Consider the following 24798-nt stretch of genomic DNA (forward strand, 5'->3'; position numbering starts at 1 on the left):
TAGTTATTTCCAAACGTTTTTGATTCTGTAGTCCATTGAGAATCTATAATGATATAAACTTCTTGCCCTCAAAATGTATATATGTAAATATATAAACTCTTCAGGTAGTTTACAGAATCACAGAAGCATTTTCAGGGCTTCTCCAGAAACTAAGAATCCCTTATCCTTCCTAGGGTTTTACTCTATAGGAGGATATTGGCTATTGTTTTGAGGAAGACATTTATTTTTATAAGTCAAGGACATATCTTTCTGCTCCTAATTTACTCGGAGCAATGGTCAAGAATGGATCCTGAAGCTTAATGTTCTTTCAGTTTTTAACATAATGATTGTGTGCTTATTGCTTTCTTACTTGTTAATCTTTTTTTCTTTCTTATTTTATTCCTTGTGCTCTTATGTTTTAAAGGTTTTGTTTTAAAGCATTTTCCATATAGCATATATGCATTGTTCCTGATAGTCTCCACATCCCAACTATTTAAATATTCTTTATTTTATTTTAGTGAAAAGGTTGGGGAAAAGTAGTGTTAGATAAATGCAGCCACATTTCCACTTTAATTTCTATCCCTTTGATTATACATATTTACTAGAAACAAAATTTCTAAAAACTCTCTCACTATCATATTAAAATATAACTGTTCTATTTGCTTTCCTTTTTCACAGTATCATGAAATTGTGTTTGTAGACTCAGATTCAGAGGATGCTGGGGAACTAAGCCATGAAACCGTTGGCAAGTAAATTTACTTTAAAGTAATAGCGAAGGATTTGTGTACATGAATAATGTTCATTACAGCATCACTTGCAGCAAAAACCTTGTAATGACATCAATGTTAATTGATAAAGACTGGTAGGATTAATGATGATTTGTGCAATACCAGAGTCAGCTCTTAAAAAGCAATCTCTTTTGCTCCCCTTGCCTTGCCTTCAGTCTCTATGCCTGGAGTCTTTCAGAGATTACATTTGACCAGGGGCTTCTGTCTCCTGTGAGTAATCTGGACAGTAGTTTCCTCCCACTTTATCCTTCATCATCTTTCCAAAACTTATAAAAATTTCTTCCCTGATGACCTGCACTTCTAGTTTACTTTATGGATCAACAACTTCCTGCCTTCACTGGATTGTCTTGAGTGAGTGTGTGAATGTGTTCATGCCCTGGAGGGATCAGAGGCAAACAACATGCTAGGTGAGCTATTCTGCACTAAAAACTGGTTATAAGAATGTGTAGATAAATGTGGACAAATTCATAGACAGTTAAGCCATTGGTTTATAATGTTTGCTTGCACTGAAACTCTAGCCACTAGTGATACTGAGCTGGATGGATCATTGGTGTGATTCTAATGCACGTGAATTGTATTAAAATAACTAGTGCTGGGAATTCCCTGGTGGTCCAGTGGTTAGGACTTCACATCGTCACTGACGAGAGCCCGGATTCAACCCCTAGTTGGGGAGCTAAGATCGCACAAGCCATGAGATGTGGCCAAAAAAATAAAATAACTAGTGCCCACCTACACTTTTTTTTGGCCCTCTGACTGTAAACTCCTGTGAATGTTTCTCCTGCATGCAAATACAGGAAATATACTTTGATTCTAAGTAGAAACTCTTTGGTAGTTTCAACGCCATAAGGACAAAGCTGTTGATGGACAAAATTCATTGGACATTAGTAGTTTACGCTTGCAATTGTCAAATCCTTCGTTATCTAGACTTTGTGCCAAGAAAATGAAATCCATCCTTTGTTTTTTCCTAGACCAAATATACACTATTGTTATTATCAAGCCTGATGCTGTGGCTGCTAGAAAAGTTCAAGAAATTAAAGAAAAAGTAAGTAATATTTCCAAATAATAGTTTAAATTAATTGTAAAAAAAAATCCCTTACTTTTCAATGTAGAGGCAAGCTTATCATTTAGAATAAACTAGAACATAAAAACATCTGGTACTAGGTACCTCTAAAGGCTTTGGATGTTTTACTCAACATCCTTATTTAAATAACTCTGCTCTCCTAGTATCCAATATAAAAGATAAAAATTGCCATCCTTATGTTGGATGATAACAAATTCTTTGTATTTAGTTGTCATCAGTGCAAACCTGCTATAAGCTCACATTAGCTTGCATTATTTCCTGATGTTGTCACAAATATATGGTCCTTTTAGATACATGATAACTTAAAGAAGCATTTAAAGTTTTGCATTTAGAGCCCAAAGAAAAAAATTTTTGGAGGAAAATTGCATTCTAATCCAAAGGTCAGCATACTTCTCCTATAAAGAGCCAGATAGTAACTATTTTCAGGCTTATGGGGCATATGATCTCTGTCACAGAAGTTTAACTCTGCCATCATCTGGAGAAGGCAACAAGACAGTAAATAAACAAAGGGGCGTGGTTCTAGTAAACTTTGTTTCTAAACATGTGTGGTGGAAGGGTCTATGGTTTACTGACCCCTGAATAGAGATTTTGTGTTGAAACAACAAAATTATATTAAAATTTGTAAGAATGCTGCATGTGCAATAGAGGAGGTCATATGGGAAGCTATGTCAGGAGGGATTGGATATCTCATTATGAATTTCCCATCATGCATTCTTTCTTCAGCCAAAGCAGCATCAATTAAACTACAATAAAGTAGACGGTCCACTTTATACATTGTTATACTTAAGTGACATACACACAATTTGTCATTAAATTAAAAAATTTTAAGACAAAGCATGGCTGAATTTTAAATTCTATTCTTCCCTGTAATTTGGATATTTTTGTTGCTGTCACAGTAAGATATACTAGATTATGAGTTACAGGTTTAACAAAGGTAATCCTTGAAGAAAAGTTAAGAAAGTTACAATAATTTTGAAAATAAATGGTTCAAAGTGCTTATAAATGTGTTTCTTTTTGAATGATTTAGAAAGCTGTGATATCTTTCCTTGGAATTAAGTCAGTTCTTTTTTTTTTTTTTAAATCTGAAAACAATTCACTTAAATAATAGAAGTAGTGTGGAGTCTCTCCTTCAAGCCATGAAAATTTAAACACTGAGGTGGGGGAGCATGAAAAGAACCTTCTCTGTTTACATATTTTTGGGCCTCTTGCAACTTAGTGCCTTATGGATTGTGCTGAGGCATCATCATGTAATGCATTCAAATCTGGATGATTTGTTAAGCCTAGGAAACAAATGTCCTTGACTTCTTTTACCTGTGGTCCCACTACCCATTTGAATCTGACCTTGCTCTCTAATTGAAGATTATCAAGGCAGGATTTGTCATAGAAGCAGAGGATAAGAAACCGCTTACTGAAGAACAAGTAAAGCACTTCTATAGTAAAATAGTAGACCAGGTAAGAAAGTTTTTTAAAAAATCCGTTGTGTGTCAAATACAGTGGATTCCTCTAAGTTTAGTATTCTCATTATAGAAAAAACAAATGAATAAGTCTGGCCAACCAACTAAGCTCCAGATTTCCTTGGCGGTGTCCATATCATGGTTGATCCAAAGAGAATGACACTGGAGAAAGCTCCAGTAGACATAGAGGCAGCCAAGCAAAAATGGATGCTCTGATTGTGTTTTATTGGAGCAAAGACCTCTTTATGATATGTGTCCTCTAAGACTCTGTGCATTAGCCCCCAAGAAGTGAGTATCCAGACCTTTCCTATAGATTCTGATCCCAGTTTGAAGGCTCCTTGTCATAAACTTCATAGGAAAGCTTTCATCCTTTCTTTACCTACATGTAAATCCTTTTCATCAAGCTATTTTTAAAATTCTCTTTTGTCTGGGGTAATACAGTAAAGACTTTGTGTTAGCAAGTGCAGTGGCTTGGGTGTCAGGAGATGTAGGTTCTAGAAATTCACTGTCTAATATGGTAGCCATTAGATACATGTGGCCATTTGAACTTAAATTCATTACAGTTAAACAAAGTTAAAAATTCAGAGTCTCAGAGGCACTAGCCATATTTCAGGTGCTCAGCAGCTGCCTGTGGTTACATATGCTGAAGAGCACAGAGCATGTTGGTCATCAGAGAAAGTTCTACTGAAAAGCACTTTGTAAACCAGCTGCACCCCTCAGACCATCTTTCTTGGCCCTGGAAAAGGGTTGGGCCAGCAACATCAGCATCGCCTAAAAACTTGTGAGAAAATCCAGTTCCAGGGCCCCACCCTAAACCTACTGAATCATAAAGTCTGGAACTGGACTCCAGAAAACTGTGTTCAACAAGCCCTCCAGTTGATTTGGAAGTATCTTGTAGTTTAACAATTGTTATTAGACTGCCTTGACGATCAGTCCCTGCCAACTGTGAACTTCTGTCCCTCGGAGATGTGTTAGTTAACAGGAGGCTTGTGAGTAACTTTCTCTTGACCAATAATCACGAAGGGGAAGAGGTCCTTGACTTGGGTCCTTGGGTAGGGGTCACCATTGTAGTTTATCCATTTCATGAGCCCAGTAATATTATTTTCATTTTATTTTGTAGCCTGACTTTGAGGATTTTGTTTCTTTTATGACAAGGAACCTAAGCTATATTCTAGTTGTTTCACAAGGAAAGGAAAAACAGTCTTCCTGGGATGAAAGTGAAGTTAATTCTGAGACGGAATCTAAAGAACCATGGGATGACCAACAGGAGATGGCCAAGTCTTCGAGGATGAAGGAAAGGAAAAGGTAGCTTGTTTACAATGTTTTAGCAGGTAACATAGTATAACATACAGATATCTCAAATCTAAAGACAAACATCTTTATGTCGAAGCTACAGGTATTCTTTTCAGTCCAAAATTTTATATGATCAACAAAGCCGGAGTTGCCCTGAAAGTTTATGTCAAGCAGTTTTGAAAGGGAAGAAATTCCTGTTTGTCTCTCTTAACACTGGATGCACCAACCTAGCATCATGGCCCTGGACTCCAGGGTTAGAATGGGACCAAGGCTGCTCCCTTCCAAACCAGACCCCTTTCCTGTCTCTCTGCATTCCACTTCTGCCTCCTCTGGTCCTAGAGACAGCAAATGTCCTCTGTCCTTTTACTCAAGGCAGTTAGTGGTGGTAAATTGCTAAGAATTAAATAGCTGTACAGTTTTTGTTGACAATTTGTAAATATTCAAAAGTGAATGTAAGTCACTTACAGAACGTTGGGTTTACGCACTTGCCGTCTATGCCTTTCAGTCCTCTGAAGACTCAGAAAATCCGGCATTTAGCCCATGAGTTGTCAGAGTTATGTCTGAAAGAAAGGTGGGTGAGCAGGAGCAGCTTCCGAGTAGCTAAATCCTGAGGCTTCCTACTGTGTGTCTTCTCCTGCCGGGCAGCCCATCTCCACTGCATGTTCTGGTTGAGCATCTCCAGAACTCTCCTTGTTATCTTATTAATAAATTATAGCGTTTTTTTTTTTTAGTTGGTCCATCCACTGGTTCCTAGCCATATCATAATTTTTATGTAGCAGGGAGACCCTAATACCATTAATTCCCCGTTTTAAGTGAGATAGAGGGGCTGGTATGATAAATCAAGAGCTGACAAAGGACTTTGTATACAGTAGGAGTTACTGTTTTAGTTTTAAGAGAAAATGATACTTAGCGGTTGGGGAGCAGGCTTGGGTGGGAAATGTTGGGCTCAAGATACCAGGTTTCATACCAGAATTTTTGAGCCATTTTTTAAAGTGTTCCGTGAAACACTATTAACATAGCTGACAGAGGAGGAGTCAGTGTTTGTTGGTGCTGTTGTACAGGTCGGGGTCTATTGCATCCAGCTTTCAGAAGCAATTGTTCAATACACACGTAATAAGATAATTTAAGCACTTGGCATGATAGAGATGGAGTGAGATGTGTCAATGTTGTTTTGCAAAGTTTGCAGCATTTTCTTTTTAATATTGGCCTGTGTTTATACTAAGCATCAACCTAAGCAGGCAGCATGAAGTTGTGGGTTAGGGAGCATATTTTCCTGGGAATCAGTTTTCACAGATCTTATTCTGCAGACATGGCCTAACAGGTGCTGTGAACGTCCACCTGCCATTTTTAAAATAGATTCAAAACCTAAAGGATCAAGGACAGAAATTCTTATGTAGAATAAAAAGTATATATAAATTTTTATAGCCAGATATATGACTGCTATACTAAATATGAAAAGATTAGCTATCCCATCAAATACAGAGATTACCAGATTAAGATAAAAAAATTAAAAACTACCTAATGATAATTAATGCAGACAGGAATCATCAATGAGTGCTAAATCCATTGTATGAATAATATATAGATTTTCCAATAGTGCCCTTTCAAATAATAAGGATAAATAAATAATAAGGCTATTATTTATAAAGTGAAAATTGTTGCTTTTCAGTGGTGAAAACTGGGGGTTCCACTTTGACTATGTTATTATAATTTCCCAGTGATGGGAAAAACTGACATTGTGTACCTCCTGTTGTGATGTTTCAAGAAGGATACAGCACCACTGATGTGATATTCCTATAGAGTATCATACCCAGAATGTAATAGGAAACTGTGGGGCCATTCCATAGTTTGAAACCTTCCAAAATGAGGACTGGCCTGGAGTCTTCAAAATATCAGTATCATGAAAGACAAGAAGGGCTGAGGCATTTGTTAGAGGTTGAAGGAGACTAGGGCTTAGGGCGACTGCATGCAATATATGATCCAAAATTAGGAAAAATTACTATAGATAGGTGGTTTCCCCAGTGGCTCAGCGAATCTGAGCTCAAAGAATCTGCCTGCAATGCAGGAGACGTGGGTACTATCCCTGGGTTGGGAAGATCCCTTGGAGGAAGGCAAGGCAACCCAAGCCAGCATTCTTGCTTGGAGGATGCCATGGACAGAGGAGCCTCTCTGGCTATAGTCCATGGCGTTGCAAAGAGTCAGACATGACTAAAGCAACTTAGCATGCATGTATGCACTATAGACAGGACAGTATAATAAAACTGCTGAAATTTGAATATGGATTGTTCATAAGATGATACTCTTATAACAGTGTAAACTTCCCTCGGGTATTTAGGAGGGTGAATGGTGAAAATATCTGCAGCCAATTCTTAAATGATTAAGTCAAAATATATGTATACACACACACACACACACACACACCACTCTTGAATGGGGGTGTAGGGATAAGAGAGAGAGAACAAATGTGACAAAATGCTGACAGTTGATGAATCTGAAGTTCAGTATCTTGGCCTTAAAACTTTTCTGTCAATTTAATTTTTCAAAAGAAAAAGTTTTAAAAAATGGTACTCATCTATATTCTGCTTCTTTGTTGTTGTTCAGTCACTCGGGTGTGTCCTTCACCATCTCCAGGAGTTTGCTCAAACTCATGTCCATCGAGTAGGTGATGCCATCCAACCATCTTGTCCTCTGTCGTCCCCTTCTCCTCCTGCCTTCAATCTTTCCCAGCATCAGGGCCTTTTCTAATGAGTCAGCTCTTTGCATCAGGTGGCCAAAGTATTGGAGCTTCACCTTCAGCATCAGTCCTTCCAATGTGTGTTCAGGATTGATTTCCCTTAGGATTGACTGGTTTGATCTTGCAGTCCAAGGGACTCTCAAGAGTCTTCTCCAACACCACAGTTCAAAAGCATCAGATCTTGGGCACTCAGCCTTCTTTATGGTCCGACTCTCACATTCATACATGACTACTGGAAAAACCGTAGCTTTGACTAGGTGGACCTTTGTCAGCAAAGTAATGTCTCTGCTTTTTAATATGCTGTCTAGCTTGGTCACAGCTTTTCTTCCAAGGAGCAAGCATCTTTTAATTTCATGGCTGCAGTCACCATCTGCAGTGATTTTGGAGCCGCCCAAAATAAACTCTCTCACTGTTTCCATTGTGTCCCCACCTATTTGCCATGAAGTGATGTGACTAGATGTCATGATGTTAGTTTTTTTAATGTTGAGTTTTAAGCCAACATTTTCACTCTCCTCTTTCACTTTCATCAAGAGGCTCTTTAGTTCCTCTTTGCTTTCTGCCATAAGGGTGGTGGTATGTGCATATCTGAGGTTATTGAAGTTTCTCCTGGGAATCTCTATTCCAGCTTGTGCTTCATCCAGCCTAGCATTATGCATGATGTACTTTGTATATAAGGTGAATAAGCAGGGTGACAATATATAGCCTACATGCACTCCTTTCCCAATTTTGAACCAGTCTGTTGTTCCACAGCAAATTCTAATTGTTGCTTCTTGACCTGCCTACAGGTTTTTCGGGAGGCAGGTACAGTGATCTGGTATTCCCACCTCTTTAAGAATTTTCCAGTTTCTGGTGATCCACACAGCCAAAGGCTTTAATGTAATCAATGAAGCAGAAGTAGATGTTCTTCTGGAATTCTCTTGCTTTTTCTATGATCCAACAGATGCTGGCAATTTGATCTCTCGTTCCTCTGCCTTTTCTAAATCCACTTGAACATCTGGAAGTTCTCAGTTCACGTACTGTTGAAGACTTGGAGAATTTTGAGCATTGCTTTGTTGGCATGTGAGATGAGTGCAATTGTGTGGTAGTTTGAGTGTTCTTTGGCATTGCCTTTCTTTGGGATTGAAATGAAAACACCTTTTCCAGTCTTGTGGCCACTGCTGAGTTTTCCAAATTTGCTGGTATACTGAATGCAGCACTTTCACAGCATCCTCTTTTAGGATTTGAAATAGCTCAGCTGGAATTCCATCACCTCCACTAGCTTTGTTTGTAGTGTTGCTTCCAAAGGCCCACTTGACTTCATACTCCAGGATGTTTGGCTCTAGGTGAGTGATCACACCATTGCGGTTATCCGCATCATTAAGAACTTTTCTCTATAGTTCTTCTGTGTATTCTTGCCATCTCTTATTAATATCTTCTGCTTCTGTTAGGTCCACACTGTTTCTGTCCTTTATTGTGCCCATCTTTGCATGAAAATGTTCCCTTGGTATCTAATTTTCTTCATGAGATCTCTAGTCTTTCCCATTCTATTGTTTTCCTCTATTTCTTTGCAGTGATCACTGAAGAAGGCTTTCTTATCTCTCCTTGCTATTCTTTGGAACTCTGCAGTCAGATGGGTATATCTTTCTTTTTCTCCTTTCCCTTTCACTTCTCTTTTTCTCAGCTATTTGTAAGGCCACCCCAGACAACCATTTTGCCTTTTTACATTTCTTGTTCTTGGGGATGGTTTTGATCACTGCCTCATTACAATGTTATGAACCTCTGCCCATAGTTCCTCAGGTATTCTGTCTATCAGATCTAATCCCCTGAATCTCACTTCTACTGTATAATCATAAAGGATTTGATTTAGGTCATACTTGAATGGCCTAATGGTTTTCCCTACTTTCTTCAATTTAAGTCTGAATTTTTCAATAAGGAGTTCATGATCTGAGCCACAGTCAGCTCCTGGTCTTGTTTTTGCTGACTGTATAGGCTTTTTCTGATCACATGGGTCACAGCCTTGTCTAACTCGATGAAACTATGAGCCATGCCGTGTAGAGCCACCCAAGACGATGGGTCATGGTGGAGAGTTCTGACAAAACGTGGTCCACTGGAGAACAGAATGGCAAACCACTTCAGCATTCTTGCCTGAGAACTGTATGAACAGTATGAAAAGGCAGAAAGATATGACACTGAAAGATGAACTCCCCAGGTTGTTAGGCATCCAATATTCTACTGGAGAAGGGAGAAGAAATAGCTTCAGAAGGACTGAAGAGGCTGAGCCAAAGTGGAAACAACACCCAGTTGTGGATATGTCTGGTGATAAAAGTAAAGTCTGATGCTATAAAGAACAATACTGCATAGGAACTTGAAATGTTAGCTCCATGAATCAAGGTAAATTGGAAGTGGTCAAATGGGAGATGGCAAGAGTAAATATTGACAGTTTAGGGATCAGTGAACTAAAATGGACCAGAATGGGTGAATTTAATTCAGATGACCGTTATATCTACAACTGTGGGCAAGAATCCCTTAGAAGAAATGGAGTAGCCCTCATAGTCAACAAAAGAACCTGAAATGCAGTAGTTGGGTGCAATCTCAAAAACGACAGGATGATCTCTGTTCATTTCCAAGGCAAACCATTCAGTATCACAGTAATCTAAATCTATATTCTGCTTAGAAGAGACAAAGAAAAATTAAAAAATTAAGAGATGGCAACAAAATAGCCAGAAAAAATAAAGAATTAGAATTGAATATTAAAAGTGTTAAACTTGATAAAGAAGGACATGATGTAAAAGAAAACATTTGTGAAGAAGATATAGTGGTCAAAAACTTTATTCCTGAAACCACACAGATGACATAATAAAAATATAAGTATTAGAAAGATAATAAGGAGAACTGGTAAAAGTAACATTATGCTCATAGATCTCAATACAAAGCAGAGAAAAAAGCAAGGATATATATGAATGGCAAATATGTATTCCATAATTGTGTATAATAAATGATCTAAAATATATGAAATATGAATATGTATAACCTTAAATCTCACAAGCAAATTTGCTTTGTTTACAAAGAAAACCTAAACAAATTTTTAAAAATTAAAATCTTACTACATACATTTCAAATAGAAAACATTTTACCTATTTGAAAACATGAAATGTGCTCCCAAATTAGCCTAGATTCAAAGACAAGACTATAAGGAAAATTAGAAACTATCTGGATTGCTTTACATAGAAGAAAGAAAAAAATTTTTTAAACATACTTTATTTTGGTATCTTTAATATCCTCTCATGAAATCAAACATATGTGATTTCATGTAATTGATTTTTGTGTTTGTTCAATAAAAATGGAATTAAATACATATTCTTTGATGTAATAGAGATGTAACTTATCTTTATGTGAAGTTCAATATTCATTTGTTTTATTAAAATTAAATTATTTGTGAGGATATATTATCAGTTTTAATTTTCTGGCATAATTATTAAGCTTCAGTTTATAATTATGTTTTGGATTTTAACAGTTTACAACAATATTTGGAAATACAACAAATATCTCAGTTTTGTGATGTTGAAGAGAATATAACTAATACTAAGTTTATCGATGTCCTAATCCCTGATTTTAAAAAAATTAGAGGCGTAAAATTTGAAAAGATACTGGCATTACTTCGACCAGCCCTCTTTAATGAAAGAACAGGTAAGAAATAAAGTATAAATTATTTAACTACATTGTGCATATGATTTGAATAATATTAAAATATGTTAGTTTAAAATTGAACATTCAAGAAAAAGCACTTGAAGTAAGAAATTTAATTGACACTAATTTACTAATTTATCAATAAATAGAATAAAACAATTTTATAGTTAAAAAGTTCAGAAAGTGCTTTCTAACCTAGGAATTTGTTAGGGTAGATTTAACATACAAGAATTATTATTATATATAATTATTATTATAGTTATTATAATAAAGATTAGAAGTATTCATGTCTGAAATGCCTAAGTTCAACACTTAGGTAAACCTCTTATTAATAGTGTGATTTGAAAAAAATATACTTTACCAAATCTTTTTTCATGTTTAAATTCAAAAGGTTAAAATGAGAAAACATAAAGTACCTAACTCTTAAAAGGTGCTGGCTATTTTTAACCTCACAGAATAGAGTGAATATTGGCAGAGCAAGAACAGAAACTATAAAGTAACACTATTAATTCTTTTTTATATCCAGTGTATGGAAATAAATTGATACTTGTATGTTGACCTCATATTCTCTGCCTTGCTAAACTACTTAGTTCTAGGACATCATTTCCTTGAGAATTTCTGTTACTAGGGTTTCTGAGGGCTTTTCAGGTGGCATGAGTGGTTAGGAACCTGCCTGCCAATGCAGGACACATAAGAGAGGAGGGCCGGGAAGATCCCATGGAGTAGGGCAAGGCAACCCACTCCAGTCTTCTTGCCTGCAGAATCCCATGGACAGAGGAGCCTGGCAGGCTACAGTTCATAAGGTCACAAAGAGTAGGACATGACTGAAGTGACTTAGCACAGCACAGCACAGGATTTCTGCACATCAGACCTACGTACCTTTTGGGCTAGGTAGCTGTTGAGGGTGCTGCGTCACAAGCATTGGAAAATGTTCAGCGACATCTTTGGCCTTTACTCACTTCATGTCAGTAGCATCCCCTCAACTCCTAGTTGTGAAAATCAAAACACATCTCCAAACATTGTTAAGTGCACTTTGAAGGACTGAGAACTACTGATGTAGACAATAATATCTAAAAATTGAGACAGTTTTGCCTCTTTCTTTTTAATATGTGCATGTTTTATTTCTTTTGCGTGCCTTATTGTACTGGTGGAACTTCCTGCATGATGTTGAATAATAAGAGAGATGAGAGTACACAAGTTACCTTGCTCCTGATCTTACAGTGAAAGCATTAAGTCTTTTACCTTTAAGTGTCATGTTAGCTTTATATGCCCTTTATTTAGATTAAGGAAATTCTCACCTACTCCTAGTTTGGGGAGGTATTTTTTAAAAAAAATCATGAATGGATGTTATAGTTTCTCAAAAAGATTTTCCTGTATCTACTGATATTTTTCCCTTGAGTTTAATAATATGGCAATTATTTTGATTTTTAAATATTTAACCAGCCTTGCATTCTCCAGATAAACTATACTTGGTTGTTGTTTATTATCATTTACTGTCCTTTTTAACATATTGCTGGGTTTTAATTTTTGATATTTTGTTGGGCACTTTCTTGTAATGTCTTTATCTGGTTTTGGTATTAGGGTAATGGATAAATGCAGTCACTGTTTTCTGGAAGAGATGGTGTAGAATTGATATTGCATCTTTTTAAAATCTTTACTGGAATTTACCAGTGAAGCTCCCTGGGCCTAGAGTTCTCGTCTTTGGAAAGTTTCATTTGCCTTTTTAAACCTTGAACAAAATGTATATGTTTTTTAGGTGAATAGACTTTATACTTTAGAATAGTTGTTGATTTACAGAAAAATTAAGAAAGATAGTACAGTGTTCCCATAAGCCTACCCCCGTAATAGTTTCTTAGAATAATTTTTTATTGTGATACATTCTTATAACTAGTGAGCCAATGTCAACACACTGTTATTAACTAAACTTCATAGTTGATGTTAAGGTTTGCTCTATGCATTGCACATTCTGTGGGTTTTGATAAATTCAGTGTCATGTGACCCTTTTACAGTATCATACCTGGTAGAACCACTGCCCTAAAAATCCCTGTTCTTCTCCTATTTATCCATCTCCCTCTCCCAACCCCTGTTGTAATCTGACCTTTTTACTGTCTCTGTAGTTTTGCATGTTCCAGAATGTCATACAGTTGAAATCATATAGTGATAAATTTCTCTTATAAAACTATATACACTTAAGTTTCCCTTGTGTCTTTTTGTGGTGTAAATAGCTTACTTCTTTATAGCTGAATAACATTATATTGTACGAATATACCAGCATATGTATAGTTACTTATTAGAGGACATCTTCGTTGTGCCCAGTTTTTGGCTATTATGAGTAAAGCTGCTATAGGCAGCTTTATTAGGAGCATGTAACATTGTGATAAGGATATCTCTGATGTATTGAGTCACTAGGGTTTTAGCTTTAATTTTCTACACGATATAATCTTTATCCTACCAGCACAACAACCTGCTGCAAAATACATCTCAGTTCAGTTCAGTCATTCAGTCATGTCTGACGCTTTGCGATCTCGACTGCAGCACGCAAGGCTTCCCTGTCCATCACCAACTCCTGGAGCTTGCTCAAACTCATGTCCATTGAGTCGGTGATGCCATCCAGCCATCTCATCCTCTGTTGTCCTTTTCTCCTTCTGCCTTCAATCTTTCCCAGCATCAGGGTCTTCTCCAGTGAGTCAGTTCTTCGCATCAGGTGGTCAAAGTATTTGAGTTCCAGCTTCAGCATCAGTCTTTCCAATGAATATTCAGGATTGATTTCCTTTAGGATTGACTGGTTTCATCTCCTTGCAGTCCAATCAGTCAGTCAGTTCAGTTGCTCAGTCGTGTCTGACTCTTTGTGACCCCATGAATTGCAGCACGCTAGGCCTCCCTGTCCATCACCAACTCCTAGAGTTCTCTCAGACTCACGTCCATCGAGTCGGTGATGCCCTCCAGCCATCTCATCCTCTGTCGTCCCCTTCTCCTCCTGCCCCCCAATCCCTTCCAGCATCAGAATCATTTCCAATGAGTCAACTCTTCACATGAGGTGGCCAAAGTACTGGAGTTTCAGCTTTAGCATCATTCCTTCCAAAGAAATTCCAGGGCTGATCTCCTTCAGAATGGACTGGTTGGATCTACTAGCAGTCCAAGGGACTCTCAAGAGTCTTCTCCAACAACACAGTTCAAAAGCATCAATTCTTCGGTGCTCAGCTTTCTTCACAGTCCAACTCTCACATCCATACACGACCACTGGAAAAACCATAGCCTTGACTAGACAGACCTTTGTTGGCAAAGTAATGTCTCTGCTTTTCAATATGCTATCTAGGTTGGTCATAACTTTTCTTCCAAGGAGTAAGCGTCTTTTAATTTCATGGCTACAATCACCATCTGCAGTGATTTTGGAGCCCCAAAACTAAAGTCTGACACTGTTTCCGCATCTATTTCCCATGAAGTGATGGGACCGGATGCCATGATCTTCATTTTCTGAATGTTGAGCTTTAAGCCAACTTTTTCACTCTCCACTTTCAGTTTCATCAAGAGGCTTTTTAGTCCAAGGGACCCTTAAAAGTCTTCTCCAACACTACAGTTCAAAAGCATCAATTCTTCAGCACTCAGCTTTCTTTATAGTCCAACTCTCACATCCATACATGACTACTGGAAAAACCATAGCTTTTTTGGACTTTTTTGGCAAAGTAATGTCTCTGCTTTTTAATATGCTGTCTAGGTTGGTCATAGCTTTTCTTCCAAGGAGCAAGCATCTTTTAATTTCATGGCTGCAGTCACCATTTGCAGTGATTTTGGAGCCCAAGAAAATAAACTCTCTCACTGTTTCCATTGTGTCCCCATCTATTTGCCATGAAGAGATGGGATCAGATGCCAAGATCTTAGTTTTCTGAATGTTGAGTTTTAAGCCAACTTTTTCACTCTCCTCTTTCACTTTCATCAAGAGGCTCTTTAGTTCCTCTTCACTTTCTGCCATAAGCATGGTATCATCTGCATATCTGAGGTTATTGATGTTTCTCCTGGGAATCTTGATTCCAGATTGTGTTTCATCCAGCCCGGCATTTTGCATGATGTACTCTGCATATAAGTTGAATAAGCAAGGTGACAATATACAGCCTTGACGCACTCTTTTCCCAATTTAGAACTAGTTCATTGTTCCATGTCTGGTTCTAATTGTTGCTTCTTGACCTGCAAACAGGTTTCGCAGGAGGCAAGTAAGGTGGTCTGTTATCCCCATCTCTTGAAGAATTTTCCACAGTTTCCTGTGATCTACACAGTCAAAGGCTTTGGCATAAATAATAAAGCAGAAGTAGAGGTTTTTCTGGAATTCTCTTGCTTTTTCTATGATTCAGCGGATGTTGGCAACTTGATCTCTGGTTCCTCTGCCTTTTCTAAATCCATCTTGAACATCTAGCAGTTCACAGTTCATGTACTGTTGAAGCCTGTACATGTACTGCTGAAGTAAAATACATCTAATTGATAATAACAGCTGAGTATGGAAAGCGCTATGATAAGAGAAGCCTCACTGGATATCAAATAGGATATGCAGCCCATTATTGAGTGGAAAGATAAGTATGGCTTAATTAACCAGGGACAGTTGCATAATACTTCATGGAAAAAGCACTGTTTATGCAGAGACTAAAAAGTCAAGTTTGAATTAGCCAGGAAAAGGAGAATCTTGAATAGTTTGAGTGTAGTGCTTGCCACCAAAGTCAGTCTCAAAACTGGGGTGAGAGATTATATACAAAGAAGTCAGAACAATTCAGAATTAAAGAAGTAATATTTGACAGATTCGTAAATGTTATTTTGAGATTGGAAAAATCTGACTGTAGATTAATGCTCATGGGAAGGAACCAAGCAGTTGAAGTTAAAAGAAAGACAGAAAAGATTAGCACAGGCCAAGGTCACTGAGAGCCAGGAGGAAATAATTTCTGTAGCAGATGTATAGGATTGGGCTGAGAAGAGATTTTCATTCTATGTAACAAGAGAGAAAGAGGCTGGATAGACACAGATCCAGTTTATAGGTTTGTGGCAGGAAGTTGAGGGGTTTTTCTTTTGTTACTTGGTTTCTCTGTAAATAAGAAGCAGTGTTATTGGCTGAGAGGAGAAGAGGCAACCCTGCTGTGGACATGATCCATCAAAGGCCAGCCCTTTTCTTGGTCTATGTATGCCATTTCTACCTGCTTTCTTGAGTGTTTCACACTCGAAAATGTCCCTTATTTTCTGGCAACATCACTTTCTCTCTTGCTACTGAGTTTTCCCTGTTAGCACAAAAACATGGTCCAACATAATAATGAACAAAATTCAATGAAATAAAAACAAAATCTGAAAAACTGCCTTGGATCCTCCGCCCCCTCAGCTGACAACCCATTTCTTTACTTGTCTGCAATGGACACTCTCAAGGAGTTGTCTGTGCTGTGAATCACCTTCTTGACCCTCACCCACTCCTGAACCCCCTCCAATTGAGCTTCTGTCAGAACTACCCTGGTCAAGTTCACCAGCGACCTCCAAATTGCCAGCTCTCACTTTCAAATGGCCTGTGTTCTCTTCATAGCTCTTAGTAGTATTTAGCAGTTTCTGCTTCCACACTGGTCACCTGGTTTGGATTGCCCCTGAAATCCTGACTCTTGTTCCTGGGAAACACATACAGTTTTTTCAGTTTTTCTGAGCAAAGCAAATCTACCTCCAACCAAGTTGCAAAGATCTCACCTTCTACTCAATAATTTGTTGAAATAATTTTTCCCAAACAAATACAGTTTTCTCCTACAAAGAATTTTGGTGACAGCTGTTAGTGTCATAACATATTGCTATTGTGATATGCAAACCATACTGACATTTAAGGATGGCATAAAGGTGTTAATTAAAAAGGGGAAAAAACAAAATTTGAAGTTGGTTAGTCTCTTTTCACTATCTCTCTCCCTCTTGCTCAACTCTCACCTCAGTTTTTGATTATTTCATGTTTACAATGTTTGCCATTTGGTAGTAAATGGTAATTCATCACTCTTTAAATAAATGTTGACCTTTATTGATATTTAATTATTCTGGGTCACCCCAAGAAATTCTACAGCAAAGTCTGTGTGGATTATTAAACTTGAAGAAAACAGACATCTTCGCCATATTCTCATGTATTTTCAAGAAATATAATGTACCTCTATTCAACTCATCTATTACATCTTTTATTCAGATATAATAGTTTTCTTCATTATAGTTCTTGTTACCTTATTTTTCAACTAAATATGGGAATATATGTAATGTTCTTTGCTCTAAAGTATTCACTCAACAAAAGGTAAGCTGTTCACAGTTGTTGTTTTAGTGCCAGCTATTTCTTTTCAGCATTATTCCTAGTTTTTAACCCCAAAGTGAACGACACTTCCCCCCCAAACTTATTTTCTATGTAAGAAAGATAGTGGCTTCTGTAATTTTTTACTTACTGACTCCCTTACTGAATTATGTATTTAATACTATTAACCTTTTAAAAATACTCCTAAATTTTCCAAGCAGCAAATGTGCAAACACTGCTATCCATTTTGTTCAATTTTGTTATTTTTATGTATGGCTTAGTACTTCCAGAATAACTATTAAATAATTAAAGGCCGGTATGACATTTTGCCTTTCTTCTACTCCTGACTGCTTTTAATGCCTCCAGTGATTTTGATTATGATGTTTGCTTTAGATTTTAGGCAAAAATCTCTATACTCTGAAATATTTCTATCTGCCACATGGTACAAAAAGATTTTGAATGTAATCCAATGGCATGTCTTTTGATGGCATATTTTGAAATTTATAATTTTTTTATAAACAGGTGTACAGTGGATGTATTTAGAATTGTTCTTATACAAACCAGTTTTCATGCTTTTCACAGTCCTTAGGTCCATTAATTTCCCACTTTTTCCTCAACTATGTTTCATCTTTCAGTTATCCAGAGCCTATATTTAAGCACATTAAAAAAAAGATATGTACCTAGTTATTTTGTTTTCTGAAAGTGACAGTCGCTCAGTCATGTCTGACTCTCTGTGACCCCATGGACTTTACAGTCCTTGGAATTCTCCAGGCCAGAATACTGGAGTGGGGAGCCTTTCTCTTCTCCAGGAGATCTTCCCAACCCAGGGATCAAACCCAGGTCTCCTGCATTGCAGGCAGATTCTTTACCAGCTGAGCCACAAGGGAAGCCCAAGAATACTGGAGTGGGTAGCATATCCCTTCTCTAGTGGATCTTCCCAACTCAGGAATCGAGCTGGGGTCTCCTGCTCTGCAGGCGGATTCTTGACCAACTGAGCTATCAGGAAAGCCCAGCCCTAGAGCCCTACCATATCTGAGAATGTCAGTGTATCACCTGTATATATGAAATAAAACTTATCTGCCCATACACATTTTTAAAAATAAATCCCCCATTCCCAGATCTATAGAGTTTGGTTCACTGAAGAACTGGAAATGGCATCATAAATTTGACATGTTAAGAATACTGTTCACCTTAAATTAAAAATCGAATAATCTATTTTTGTAAACTTAAATTTCATATGAGAATGAAATACATTCTATGTCCTTATGATAATATAGTCTGTATTGTGTGTATAATCAATAACCTAGCCCTTTAAAACTTATGTGACTTTTTATTTAGAGGATGTTTTGAATAAAATTCAAGATGAAGGCTTTAAAATACTGCTGCAAAGACAGATAGTATTATCAGAAGAAGAAGCAAAAACACTGTGCAAAGAATATGAAAATAAAGATTATTTTGGAAACGTTATAGAAAGCATGACCAGGTAAAACAGAATTCAGGTTGATTTATGTTTGAATCAGTTAGCCTTCTTTTAGCCCTGCTTTCTGTTCAAGTTGCCAAACCTCTCAGTTCTGTAAAGAGGCGCTGAGCCGACTCTTTGCCAGTGTTACTTCCATTTTGAGTCCCTGCTCAACCACGTGTCTTCTGTGATCCCCCTGGAATGTTGCTAGAGCAATGCAAGTCCCCAGTGAAGCCTCTGGAGTCTAGCTGAGTTGAACTGCATAGCCAGTTTGTGCAGCATCATCAAGTCCAAGTAGACAGCTATGACTGACTCTCAAGGGTTTTGGTAACCCTGAAGATCACTAGTCCAAGGAGATGAATGGGATGCTAGAAACCTGTCAGGTTTCTATCAGAATAAATGAAACAGCAGCCAGACCAGAAAGCCAGCAAGCGTGTATAATATAAATCAGCAGGGGCATGGGGACAATACCTGTATTGTCCCTAGACCACTCGATCAGAACCAAGGCCCTTCTTTTCCCTTCCTTTCTCTGCTTCCTTTCTTTGATGAATATACTCTTGAGAGTACATCAGCAGAAATTAATTTCTTACTCTTAGTAAAAAGGGCTATTTTACTATTTTTATCTAACAAATACACTTGCATTATTTATCTATAATTAGCTACAAGCCATAGTTTCATTAACTTTTTCTTTTCTAACAGTGGTCCATCTCTAGCCCTTGTTTTAGTAAGAGAAAACGGTTTAGCATACTGGAAACAGTTAATTGGACCAAGCAGTGTTGAAGAAGCCAAAGAATATATTCCAGAGAGGTACGATTCATGTCATGGGTCCCCAGATTCTTTCATGGGAGCCATTTTGATTTCCTTTTGGATATAGGGTACAGGAACTACAGCTCTCTTCCAAAGTAGGTTCTCAGGAATGCTCCTTTTGCTGGGTAAGGAGGGGGCTATTTATGACTGAAAGCCCAGCCCAGTGCCAACCTGAATATGGCGAAGGCTTTGCAAGAGAATGTTGTAAGCTGCTTTGTTTGGGGCTGAAAATAAGTGGTAGCTACCCAGCCAGAAGTCTGTATCTTGGCAGAAATACCTGCCCCATGCACTGTTTAGGAGAATTCTTTTGAGAAGGGCATGATGGTCCTATAGGTTGTTTAATTGATATAGGAGTTTTAAGACAATGATGACTAACTTAATATGTAGTCTACAATTTGGTGGGAACATTTACAAAGTAATTTACTGATGAGTCTTAGAATTTTGTAATCAGCTCAAAACCTGGCATGTTACCTGTTACCTAGTTCAGTTCAGTCGCTCAGTCTTGTCTGACTCTGTGACCCCATGAACCGCAGCATGCCAGGCCTCCCTGTCCATCACCAACTCCCAGAGTTCACCCAAACCCATGTCCATTGAGTCGGTGATGCCATCTAACCATCTTATCCTCTGTCGTCCCCTTCTCCTGCCCTCAATCTTTTCCAGTATCAGGGTCTTTTCCAGTGAGTCAGTTCTTCGCATCAGGTGGCCAAGTATTGGAGTTTCAGCTTCAACATCAGTCCTTCCAATGAACATCCAGGATTGATCTCCTTTAGGATGGACTGGTTGGATCTCCTTGCAGTTCAAGGGACTCTCAAGAGTCTTCTCCAACACCACAGTTCAAAAGCATCAATTCTTCTGTGCTCAGCTTTCTTTATAGTCCAACTCTCACATCCATACATGACTACTGGAAAAACCATAGCCTTGACTAGATGGACCTTTGTTGGCAAAATAATGTCTCTGTTTTTTAACATGCTATCTAATACCTGTTACCTAGGCACTTTAAAAAATATATTTTGATCTTAGCTGCTGGGCTTGGTCTCAGCTGAGGGAAGGAGATAACATCTCATTCATCTCTGTTCTTGGCATGTAGCTGATGGAAACAAACTGTCTTGCAATTCACCTAAATTCTTTGTGCTAATTTCAGAGCAGGATTGAATTCAGGGGAAGAAAAGCCCTCCTTCAAGTGAGCAAGAATAAAGATGCTTTATCAAACACAGGAAATGTTTGCATCCATGCTACCACAACAAATAACAGGACTTATGAAACATCATGTATATAAAGTTGAAGTGTTTTCTTCGGGGTATAAGATCTTGAGTTGGACTTGTCCTGAAGGAGGCATTTTGCACTCTTTTGACCCTCCTCTCTTATGCCTTTGTTCCTGTGCCAGGAAATTACTGTAAAGGATAATATGGCTTGGACACTCTTTACGTGGTAAGAGCAGGGTGCCATAGAACCTCTTAATGAAATGTAGCAGAGAATGCAATACATGGCATCAGAGAGAAGAATCCTTATCAATACCTGGCCTATACATGTAGGCACACTCTTCTAGAAATTCTGGCTCCAAGTGTGGAGGCTACATACCAGCACAGAGACATTTTCTCCAGGTGAAGGCACTCAGTAACTGCCCCTCTTCTCCCCACTATTATAGTGAGAATTTAAATCGTAAGCCCTTATGATCTCTAATGTTGCCACAAGTTCACAATGATTCTTAGCCATTATTTTTGATTGCCTCCTTTTTTAAGTTGCCTTAGAAATAACTCCTGCACTTGGGCATCAGACTCTTTACTCTCCATTGCTTAATCTGAAATATGGTCACTTGCATACAAGAGAAACACAGCAATCCTTCTCTCCTATCCTTACACGCACATACACACACACACACAGACACACACACAGACACACACACACACACACACAGACACTTTTTCCAAATACCATGTCTAACAGCCTAATAGAGGGCCTGCTTGTAGTTCTTTGCATTGAATGGAGTCAGTTCTGGTGATATATCATTCATTGTACAAATCTCCTTGACAATCACAGGCTCTTAGTCTACAAATATCTTCAAATCAGAGATGTAAGAGCAGCCAAGGGATGAATGGGAAGGTCACGTTAGATAAGGAAATCTGAAATGGTCACTGAAAAAATTAGAGAGATTTTACCAGCTGAGCCACAAGGGAAACTCAGAGATAAGAAAGGGGTCTTAAAACTTAGGACAGAAAGCCAGGTTTCCAGTGATGTCAGTCTGTTAACAGGAAGGGAGATTATTTGCTGTGGCTGGATTTTGTGGGTTGCTTGCTCAGGGCTATGTTTAAAGGGCAGAAAATTAATGAGCAATGAATATCACTTCATTGGCAAAATAGATAGATAGGCAAAATAGATAGGCAGAGGGACAGAAAGAAAAAGGTGCAACTGGAAAACACTGAGGAATAATGGTTGACTTTGGAGATATGTATTCATCTATCATACAAAAACAGAACTGGAATAAACTACCCCAGCAGGGCTTGCCCATTACCATCAATGTCACTCCTGCCTTGTTCCACGAAGCCATTTGGTATGCTCCTCTTTTACTGCTGCTTTCCTTACCTGGAGGGTTCCACTGCCATGTGTCCTGGATTCAGTGTTTATAATTTGGTATCTTTGGAATAGGTCAAATGCCATCTCTAGTGCTTGATATTATTTAGTGATTAAAGAAGGAGAAGGAATTTATTGACAGCTTACTATGCACCATAAATTTCAAACACATCATCAGATTACATCTGCAAAGACTCCTTCTGAAACTGGGTTTATTATCGTATTCGTATTTGAGACAACTGAAGCGTAGACAAGGAAAATAGTTGATCAGTATCATGTGGCTAGCAAGTGGTACCACCAGAACTCTATATTCTGTTCTTTTCCACTGCACCAGCGTGTTCATTTAACTTCTATGCAGAGTACATCATGAGAAACGCTGGGCTGGAAGAAACACAAGCTGGAATCAAGATTGCCAGAAATATCAATAACCTCAGATATGCAGATGACACCACCCTTATGGCAGAAAGTGAAGAGGAAATAAAAAGCCTCTTGATGAAAGTAAAAGAGGAGAGCGAAAAAGTTGGCTTAAACCTCAACATTCAGAAAACGAAGATCATGGCATCTGGTCCCATCACTCCATGGGAAATAGAGGGAGAAACAGTGGAAACAGTGTCAGACTTTATTTTTGGGGGCTCCAAAATCACTGCAGATGGTGATTGTAGCCATGAAATTAAAAGACGCTTACTCCTTGGAAGAAAAGTTATGCCCAACCAAGATAACATATTCAAAAGCAGAGACATTACCTTGCTGACTAAGGTCCGTCTTGTCAAGGTTATGGTTTTTCCAGTGGCCATGTATGGATGTGAGAGTTGGACTGTGAAGAAGGCTGAGTGCCAAAGAATTGATGCTTTTGAACTGTGTTGTTGGAGAAGACTCTTGAGAGTCCCTTGGACTGCTAGTAGATCCAACCAGTCCATTCTGAAGGAGATCAGCCCTGGGATTTCTTTGGAAGGAATGATGCTAAAGCTGAAACTCCAGTACTTTGGCCACCTCATGCGAAGAGTTGACTCATTGGAAAAGACTCTGATGCTGGATTGGGGGCAGGAAGAGAAGGGGACGACCGAGGATGAGATGGCCGGATAGCGTCACTGACTCGATGGATGTGAGTCTGAGTGAACTCTGGGAGTTGGTGATGGACAGGGAGGCCTGGCGTGCTGCGATTCATGGGGTCGCAAAGAGTCAGACACGACTGAGTGACTGAACTGAACTGAAGGGTGTTCATTGCATCTTTGACATTTGTCAGTATCCATTATCATGATTACTGAAATGTTCAACTCCTTTCTTCCTAATGACTGCTACCTGCTTAAAGGTAATAGCATGCCCCAAGCCATTCTGAAATTACTTCCTTTTGTAGAATGCAAATATGAAGTTTTACATTGTGTTATGTTATTTTATACGTTATATCAATTTTTGAGTTGACTTCTTTTTCAAAGCTTATGTGCACAATTTGCAATAGAAGGTTTGCCTATCAACCAGTTGTATGGAAGTGATTCACTAGAAGCTGCTGAAAGGGAAATACAATATTTCTTTCCTCCTCAACACACTGTGGCACTGATTAAACCTCATGTAACACAAGAACAAAGAGGTAAGTATATAAAGATAGAACCAATGTATATGTTTTTCTTCAAGTCCTGTGAAATTTTGCAAAGTAAAGAAAAGTTGAAAGAATAAAGCAATGAGCACCTTCATTATCAGGCGGTAGTGCTCCAAGTTTAGGCTGTGAGAGATTTCGACCAGATTTCCTTTATTTAGTCACCTTAATGGTGCCCTGTTAGTTCAGTGAGAAGAGTTCAGGTTGGCTGTCTCTTCCAATCTATATCTAGAAGTTCTATATCCAAGAAGTTCCTTGGCATTTGCAGTGTGGAGATGAAAACATGTCTTCACTTTTGGCATAAAAACAGGTTTCCTCATTTATAGACCACTAGACATTTCAGGTTGTTTCTGGAAAGATGGATCCCAGAAACTGAACATCTACATTAACATATTGAAGTTCTTCTGAATGTCCCTCTGGTGCCTTTTCAGTTTAGTTTAGCACAGTTCTGGTTTTTTAAAACCACTGTATGCAAGTGATACTATGACCTTCCTTAGTTATTTCAATCTACTTAAAAACAGAACAGAAATGGAGGCAATCTGCAAGACTATCAAATATCTGTTTTCCCTAGAGGATATCATGAAAGTTATTAAAGACACTGGATTTGATATAACACAGATGAAAGAAATACTCCTAACTGAAGAGGAAGCAGAGAAAATTTATTTTAAAATAAAAAGAAAAGCGTTTTATAAGGATGTCTTGGGTGTTTTAGCTGAGTAAGTTTCAGATATAAAAAAGTTCTTTGCATTTTTCACATAGTAACTGTTTGTTATAGAAACTTTGAAAACTATGAAAAATTCATTAAAACATTCTATCTAATCTAATTCATGAGAAAAGCACCCTGGTAATATTTGGAGTTCATGTTTATTCTAATTCCCTTTTTTCCTTCTCTGTTTTTCTTTGTTTCTTTAGGTCTTCACATAGATATAGAGGCTATCTGCTTTTAAACGTCTGCTTTGCCAACATATTTAATCTTTGCCTTAGTTTCCTTATCCATAAAATGGGGATGTTAATAGGACCTACCTCATTGGTACTGTTGTGAAGGCTAAATAATTGATACATTGAAAGTAACGGGAATAGCATCTGGCATGTATCCCTAGAATT

General features: G+C 38.0%; 1 protein-coding gene across 1 annotated transcript in view; it reads left to right on the top strand.

Moving 5' to 3' along the window:
• NME8 (NME/NM23 family member 8) overlaps nt 1-24798 on the top strand; it is a 39691-nt gene that overhangs the window by 14301 nt on the left and 592 nt on the right. Inside the window, exons 6-14 of the mRNA XM_069588890.1 lie at nt 658-724; nt 1736-1809; nt 3208-3300; nt 4423-4607; nt 10823-10995; nt 18608-18752; nt 19428-19535; nt 23537-23688; nt 24266-24410. Coding sequence (XP_069444991.1) covers nt 658-724; nt 1736-1809; nt 3208-3300; nt 4423-4607; nt 10823-10995; nt 18608-18752; nt 19428-19535; nt 23537-23688; nt 24266-24410 — 1142 coding nt within the window. The remainder of the gene's footprint in view (nt 1-657; nt 725-1735; nt 1810-3207; nt 3301-4422; nt 4608-10822; nt 10996-18607; nt 18753-19427; nt 19536-23536; nt 23689-24265; nt 24411-24798) is intronic.

The sequence above is a fragment of the Ovis canadensis genome, chromosome 4 (genome assembly GCF_042477335.2).
Source record: "Ovis canadensis isolate MfBH-ARS-UI-01 breed Bighorn chromosome 4, ARS-UI_OviCan_v2, whole genome shotgun sequence".
Taxonomy (NCBI): domain Eukaryota; kingdom Metazoa; phylum Chordata; class Mammalia; order Artiodactyla; family Bovidae; genus Ovis; species Ovis canadensis.